This window comes from Carassius auratus, chromosome 42 (assembly GCF_003368295.1).
Source record: "Carassius auratus strain Wakin chromosome 42, ASM336829v1, whole genome shotgun sequence".
Lineage (NCBI taxonomy): Eukaryota > Metazoa > Chordata > Actinopteri > Cypriniformes > Cyprinidae > Carassius > Carassius auratus.
Window position 1 is genome coordinate 17,930,053 of NC_039284.1, and position 7,823 is coordinate 17,937,875.

The following is a 7,823-nucleotide window of genomic DNA, read 5'->3' on the forward strand; positions in this document are numbered from 1 at the left end:
ATGTTGATTGAATTAATAGTGTTAAAATTGCTCCAGTAACACTTAGGTATATTATCAATCGTATATTAATATTTAATATTAATTTAATTACCAGTGTTTCAGTTTATTAAATTAATTATGAAAATGTAATTAAAATTATGTTAAAACACTTATCAGTCATAGTTCCCTTTCGGTAACTGTAGTTTTAATTACATACTATTTTAGTTTGATTAATATTTTGGTGGAAATGGGAATTTGCACTGCTTTAGCTCTTTTCTTTAAAGTCACTTTCTAATCTGTGAACCTCAATTATTGTTTGCTGTACATCAGAAAATATATATGTTTTGTTTTTCTCAATGTGAATTTGGCCTTTGTTTTCCCACCTATTTATATTTCTGTGAAGCCATGGCTGTATAACAGGAACAGGAAGCCATGGCGGTATAATTTCATCTTCATAATCACCCTGCTATGCTCAAACTTGTAGATATGAATGGGAATATACTTCACAGATATTTTACTCATAAGAGTTTCTAGGGGTACCAATAATTGTGTCAAATGTGTCTTTGAGAAAAACATTTCATAAGGAGGTTTTCCCCCATTTTCAATTATTTCAGTTTACTGAAAGGTTAAATAATTTTTTTATAAAATATGAAAATTATTAACAATGCAGCTTTATTTGTATAGCCTTCTTTGATAATATTTACCAAGGGTGCCAATATTTCTGACCACGACTGTATACAGTATAAAATATTTTAGTTCAGAATTATATTTAAAGCACAAAGGAGACATGCATTTATCATTTGAAAGGGATTAAATCTTTATTACAGGATCATGTTGATCATAATAATGTAGCAACAAAATATTAAACAACTTCAAGATTTAATCTTGAACTAATGGCAAGATAATAGCACGTTATTCAGGTTAATTTTACCTACTGATGAAATACATACAAATTTACAGTCAAATGCATCAAAACTTTAAAGAAAAAAGAAAAAATTATCCAAAAAAAATAAAGTTTCATACCTCAAAATATGTTTTACTTTCACACAAAGTAAAATAGATAATTTAACTGAGCATGTGCAGATTACATGCCTCAGTCATGTCAAACAATTCAAGAAAGAGTTTAAGCAGGTTTTTTTCTCTCTGAGCAAACAGGTCTGAAGTATCAACAATGACATCACATCAGCGCAGGTAATTATTTACTGCATGACTCACAAGTGTCTGATAAAAATAGATATCTAATTCATCAGTCCACTATAGCAAACAAATCATTTCAGGTCAGCCAAAATAAATCTCTATAAAACTTTACAAATATGTATACAATTAAATATACACATTTAGATCAAAAAAATACTTAGCATCTGAATAAACCACTGTCATGAAAATAAACAAGAAGCATTATTTAAAAAAAAAAAAAAGTGTCTTAAAATGATGTATTTCAAGCAAGGGCAGAATGTGCTTTTGCAGTTGCACACTGTGCTCTTCACACATAATTAGCCAGGGCTTAATCACACACTCCTCAGCGGCGGTCACCAACACACACACACACGTCCTCGTTTGAAGTCAATCACAGACATCCTAGTGAATAGTTCTAAAGCAGTTCATTTTTCGGCCACCAGGTGGAGGTCGCGAGCCCCCCCAATGGTCACGACTGATGACGTCACTGGACCACTTCAAAATAGTGTAATATGGCCATTATGTGCTGAGGCATAAACACATAACCGGTGTAGATGGCCATCGCTGCCACTGTGACCAGGAGAGAATCTGACAGGCTTATTAAGGAAATTATTTTGCAGAAGGAAACACAGTTATTATAGGATACTAAAACCATAAAAACGTTTTTTTTTTCGTAATGGAAATAAAATTTGTAAAAAAAAAAATAATAATAAAAAAAAAGTTTTGTTGGACTAGAACTGAAATAAGAATTAATTATAACTATATAGACATATAATATATATAAACAGAAAATATAAAAATAAAATACAATTTAGTCAATTAATAAAAAAAAATATAATAGCATCTCAGTGATACTTGAATAACACAGAAAGGAAATTATGACTGACATCTAGTGAATAGTTATGGCATTTAGCTTTAAAATAGACAGCAGACTAATAATATATATATATATATATATATATACATTTTAAGAAATACTGTATTTGTTAAACATTGATTATTTGTGGCTCCAAATACAGCAAAACTCTGATATATAAAATTAATATTCATATATATATATACACAAACACACACACATCACTACAGAAAGGCTGAATAAATGAATGAAGCAAGTGCATCAGGTTACAGTCAAATTAAAGATCTTCTTTCTACAGGAGTTCTGAAAATCAGGTCACGATCTGTCAAATATTTTAAATGTTAAACGACATACCCACCAGAAGCACGCTGCATGGCACATTCTGTTCAAAACTAGCCACAGTTCATTTTTTCCGAATTAATATAGAGTCACTCGTACAAACATAACTTTAAAGAGCAACTAATGCGAATCAACAGATTTGCGACCAGCAAACCAGCCTTCACAGTCAACGCTGGATGAAAATACATTCATCCGTTGAGGTAACGTTACAAACAACATTTAAATATATTATACAAATATTTAGTTAGTCGCACGATACAGGTAAGAGTGCGACACACTTGAATAATAAGACAACCTGATACCTTCCGTGGAGGTAGGAATTCTCCCAAATGCTGTTTCTTAAGAAATAAAAATCGATTTATTTTATATATAAAAAAAGGATACTGAAGATAGTTCTCTCCCAAGGCTCCAACATATAGAGAGCCGTTACGAGCAAATATTGGTAATAAAACCAAGATAACTGTTTCCAGGCATCACCTAACGCCATATTTTCTCCCGGTCCGTGTTGGTCCCACTGCTCCCTTTCCGGTCCACATCAAAACAAAATAAAAGTGGAATAAAAGTAGAATAAAAATGGAGGGAAGTAATGAGTAACAAAATAAAAGTCCCGACGAAAAAGAGCGACAACTTGGAAACATACAGTATTGTTCAAAATAATAGCAGTACAATGTGACTAACCAGAATAATCAAGGTTTTTCGTATATTTTTTTATTGCTACGTGGCAAACAAGTTACCAGTAGGTTCAGTAGATTGTCAGAAAACAAATGAGACCCAGCATTCATGATATGCACGCTCTTAAGGCTGTGCAATGGGGCAATTAGTTGAATTAGTTGAAAGGGGTGTGTTCAAAAAAAATAGCAGTGTGGCATTCAATCACTGAGGTCATCAATTTTGTGAAGAAACAGGTGTGAATCAGGTGGCCCCTATTTAAGGATGAAGCCAACACTTGTTGAACATGCATTTGAAAGCTGAGGAAAATGGGTCGTTCAAGACATTGTTCAGAAGAACAGCGTACTTTGATTAAAAAGTTGATTAGAGAGGGGAAAACCTATAAAGAGGTGCAAAAAATGATAGGCTGTTCAGCTAAAATGATCTCCAATGCCTTAAAATGGAGAGCAAAACCAGAGAGACGTGGAAGAAAACGGAAGACAACCATCAAAATTGATAGAAGAATAACCAGAATGGCAAAGGCTCAGCCAATGATCAAAGACAGTCTGGAGTTACCTGTAAGTACTGTGACAGTTAGAAGACGTCTGTGTGAAGCTAATCTATTTTCAAGAATCCCCTGCAAAGTCCCTCTGTTAAAAAAAAGGCATGTGCAGAAGAGGTTACAATTTGCCAAAGAACATATCAACTGGCCTAAAGAGAAATGGAGGAACATTTTGTGGACTGATGAGAGTAAAATTGTTCTTTTTGGGTCCAAGGGCCACAGGCAGTTTGTGAGACGACCCCCAAACTCTGAATTCAAGCCACAGTACACAGTGAAGACAGTGAAGCATGGAGGTGCAAGCATCATGATATGGGCATGTTTCTCCTACTATGGTGTTGGGCCTATTTATCGCATACCAGGGATCATGGATCAGTTTGCATATGTTAAAATACTTGAAAAGGTCATGTTGCCCTATGCTGAAGAGGACATGCCCTTGAAATGGTTGTTTCAACAAGACAATGACCCAAAACACACTAGTAAACGGGCAAAGTCTTGGTTCCAAACCAACAAAATTAATGTTATGGAGTGGCCAGCCCAATCTCCAGACCTTAATCCAATTGAGAACTTGTGGGGTGATATCAAAAATGCTGTTTCTGAAGCAAAACCAAGAAATGTGAATGAATTGTGGAATGTTGTTAAAGAATCATGGAGTGGAATAACAGCTGAGAGGTGCCACAAGTTGGTTGACTCCATGCCACACAGATGTCAAGCAGTTTTAAAAAACTGTGGTCATACAACTAAATATTAGTTTAGTGATTCACAGGATTGCAAAATCCCAGAAAATTTTATTTTTTGTACAAAATAGTTTTGAGTTTGTACAGTCAAAGGTAGACACTGCTATTTTTTTGAACACACCCCTTTCAACTAATTGCCCAATTGCACAGCCTTAAGAGCGTGCATATCATGAATGCTGGGTCTTGTTTGTTTTCTGACAATCTACTGAACCTACTGGTAACTTGTTTGCCACGTAGCAATAAAAAATATACTAAAAACCTTGATTATTCTGGTTAGTCACATTGTACTGCTATTATTTTGAACAATACTGTACAACATACGACATACAAACTTCACAAAGATGCCGTCATAATTGTTAGGAAATTAATTTTCTATAAAATCAAAATGAAAACATTCAGACTGAGATCACATTATAAGTGTTCAGCTAAATGCTTTTCCAGCAGTGTAAAAAAAAACAAAAAAACACTTCTGTTCATTTTGAATCAATTCCATGCCCTTTACTATGTATAAAAAAAATACAATTTAATAAAAGGGAACAACATATCTGAGGCACTAGAACAACTTTTTATGCAAATACGAAATGTAATTAACATGAAGTGGATCACATGAAAGTGTTTACATTTTACAACAGCAGAATATAAATCAAATAAAAGCCTTATAAATAAAATCATGTCTAGCCACATTCCCCAAAAAACTTTATCTTTCTCTATGTGCACTTTACAGGAAACTTGCCTGGCGATGCACAACATTAAACCAAACCAAAAAGTGTGGTTTGGACTTTAAGTCCAGTAAATGTTCTTAGCAGTGACTTGCTAGGATGTTGAAGAAATGATACACCTCATCTTTATCATACACTGCCACTTCAGTGGAGCATTCTGTGCACTTGACTGGGTGATACATCTCTTCTTCATCCATTCCTGCCAAGCGTGCATCAGTCAGACCTGCACTTGACTCCATTTCAACCTCTGTGGATGTGGACGTGGACTCCTGACGTGCCTTCTTTCTGTGCCGGTTCTGCTTTCTCTTATTTGCGGTTTTATAGCGCAGGACTTCCTCTTTGTTGACTGTGCAGTTCATCACAAACATGGCTCTGTACTGCGTCTGATATTTCTCATGCCTGTGGGTTGAGAAGACGTTTTATAAATAAGATTTTTTTATAATCTTGACAGAATCTTACACTGACTGTGACCATACCTCTGACAGTCCAGACATAAGGTGGTCATACAGGCCGGACAGTTGAGGACAGCGTCACTGCTTGGGATAGCGTGTGGTTTGTTTCTTCTGTTCGCTGATGGTGGCAGCCGCCTCTGATTTCTGTATCTGCATCAAAAAAAAATGGAAATGAGCTCTAAATGTCACAACCACTTGTTAGAACTTACATTTTTTAGTCACAAAAGCTTACTCTTTTCGTTTTGCATCCACCCAAGCCTGGTCGCGATCATCCTCATCTGGGTCGTATAACAGCTCATCATTTGTGAGAACAGAGCGCTGCTTCCTCCTCGGTCCCTGAGAGCTGCCTGATATGGCACAAAAAAATAAAAATAAAAAAAAAAATCACATTAACAAATTATCTACCATTTATTACTCCTCTTTACCTCATTTTTGTTATACACAAGAACAATAAATCCAGCAAACACTGAATGAAAAAAAAAGATTATACACACACACACATATGCGTGTGTGTTTACATATATATACATAAATTAGAGGGTTACCAAATACAAAGTCATGTTTTGCTTGGGCATCAAATACTTATTTCACTCACTGAAATGCAAATCAATTTCTAACCTTTATAGAATTAATTTTTTTCCAGGATTTTTGGTTGGTATTCTGTCTCTAAACATTCAAATAAACCTACCATAAAAATGAAATGACAATGAAAATGACTTATAAAATCAGCAGGGGATCAATTACATATTTTCCCACTGTAAATAAAACTTCACTTTTAAAAAATTCAGCCCCGCATTTTTTTTTTTTTTTGCATAAAAAAAAACTTAATGTGATTAACAAATCATGCAGCCTATTAGACTGTTTGCAAATAACAACTCATCCATTATGTCGCAAAAAGCACTTAACAATAATTTAACTGTAGAAAAGATACTCAGAAAAAAAAAAAAAAAAATGTCAAAATAACACCACCTTTTAAAAATGTACCACATGGATAAATATCATTAGTTGTTTTAAACCAAACTTTTTGTAATTCTAACTTTGATTGTTTCCGTTTTTGAAAATCTTTGAATCAAAACATTATTTTGTCATTTGTGATCTCAAAACTTAACAATATTAGCAACTCTTGATGTACAGTACAGAATGCAAATAAAGAACAATAAAATATTTTTGCTTGTTGAGTATTTACCAGCTTTGCCTTCTTCATCCGAGTCGGAGTCGAAGTAAATGCTGTCATACTCCTGAACCTGTTGCTTGTCTACTGTGGAAGTGGCATCACCGCTCCCAGATATTTGACCTGTACATGAAATGTTGAATTAATATTTGAGTTCATTTACTGTTACAGTTCCATTTTAAATGGGTTTGTGAAACCTGGAGCTGAAGATGCTGTCCAGCGGCCCTCCAGGCTCTTCATGGTGCTGCTGAGCTCTGCCTCCATCTCCTTCTCAAACTCATCCCCGCTGGAGGACTCGCTCTCCCCCGTCAGATACTCTCGGATCAGCTTCTTCTTCTGGTCTGGGGTCCCATTAAGAAGAATATCCAGCTCATCCTCAGAGCTGAAGACAAGGAGAAAGCTTTTTTTTTTTTGCACTAAAAGTTATCTGCACTGTTTGTTCACTTCACTGGTTTGCACTATATCTGCCATGCTTTATTTAACTGTATTTTTTTGTATAGTTGTATTTTTTATTTCATCTATATGTTTAGCCTCTGCTGTTAGTGTTATCTGTATGCACCAAGGGTCTGTGAGTAATGCAATTTCAATTCTATGTATGCATGTACTGTACATGTGGAAGAATTTACTTGAAAACACGGTCTCATTCTGACCCCTGAAGAGCATTTATGATGCTCATGTTTACAACTCGAGGGAAATGCTATTAAATAACCATGCATGCCAACACCAATGTATTTCTAACATGCATAAGGCATATATAAAATACAACTACGTCGGCTCATCTAACGTTAGCTGCTGGTGTTCACATTTGTTTGTTTATATGTTTGCAAGAGAGAATGTTTTCTGTTATTTACCTGCTTTCGGCTCTTTCCTCGTCGCTTGGCTCTTCAATCTCATATGAATCATAATCATCTTGTCGATTCATTGTTCTTATTTAGAGTAAAACACCAGAAAAATATAACACGTTTTGCTTTAGCACCGGAAAGCAAGTTATAAAGTATTTCTGGGTCACGCTTTTTGACTTCAAAATAAAGCTGTCAAAATAAAAGCCAAAAAAAAAAAAAAAAACTAACGTTAACTAATTATATCATTTCACCATGATTGCGGTTACAGCTTGTGTAAATGTATTTTGATGTCATTTTCAGATTTAATAAACAAAGACGGTTTAAAGGTCTCCCAAACTGTGGCAG

At 34.8% G+C, this 7,823-nt stretch overlaps 2 protein-coding genes across 2 annotated transcripts; both read right to left on the reverse strand.

Moving 5' to 3' along the window:
• Nucleotides 1-781: 781 nt before the first annotated feature.
• On the reverse strand, nucleotides 782-2,970 carry LOC113060941 (serine palmitoyltransferase small subunit A). The gene is made up of 2 exons (XM_026230208.1): nucleotides 2,735-2,970; nucleotides 782-1,743 (listed from the first exon to the last, which is right to left on the reverse strand). The coding sequence occupies exons 1-2, from the start codon at nucleotides 2,835-2,837 to the stop codon at nucleotides 1,640-1,642; spliced, it is 207 nt and encodes a 68-aa protein (XP_026085993.1). The 5' UTR covers nucleotides 2,838-2,970; the 3' UTR covers nucleotides 782-1,639.
• Nucleotides 2,971-4,766: 1,796 nt separating this feature from the next.
• LOC113060943 (E2F-associated phosphoprotein-like) lies at nucleotides 4,767-7,642 on the reverse strand. The gene is made up of 6 exons (XM_026230211.1): nucleotides 7,488-7,642; nucleotides 6,834-7,018; nucleotides 6,652-6,759; nucleotides 5,698-5,812; nucleotides 5,490-5,615; nucleotides 4,767-5,412 (listed from the first exon to the last, which is right to left on the reverse strand). Exons 1-6 carry the CDS (start codon nucleotides 7,556-7,558, stop codon nucleotides 5,094-5,096), a joined length of 924 nt encoding a protein of 307 aa, XP_026085996.1. The 5' UTR covers nucleotides 7,559-7,642; the 3' UTR covers nucleotides 4,767-5,093.
• Between the last annotated feature and the right edge of the window lie 181 nt (nucleotides 7,643-7,823).

Bases quoted from the DNA above. Each gene is read 5' to 3' on its own strand.
- LOC113060941 (XM_026230208.1), bottom strand. From the start codon at position 2,837: ATGGCGTTAGGTGATGCCTGGAAACAGTTATCTTGGTTTTATTACCAA. The intron at 1,744-2,734 runs GTATCCTTTTTT...TAAGCCTGTCAG, and splicing joins TTGGGAGAGAACTATCTTCA to ATTCTCTCCTGGTCACAGTG.
- LOC113060943 (XM_026230211.1), bottom strand. From the start codon at position 7,558: ATGAATCGACAAGATGATTATGATTCATATGAGATTGAAGAGCCAAGC. The intron at 7,019-7,487 runs GTAAATAACAGA...CCTTGTCTTCAG, and splicing joins GAGGAAAGAGCCGAAAGCAG to CTCTGAGGATGAGCTGGATA. The intron at 6,760-6,833 runs GTTTCACAAACC...TTTCATGTACAG, and splicing joins GACAGCATCTTCAGCTCCAG to GTCAAATATCTGGGAGCGGT.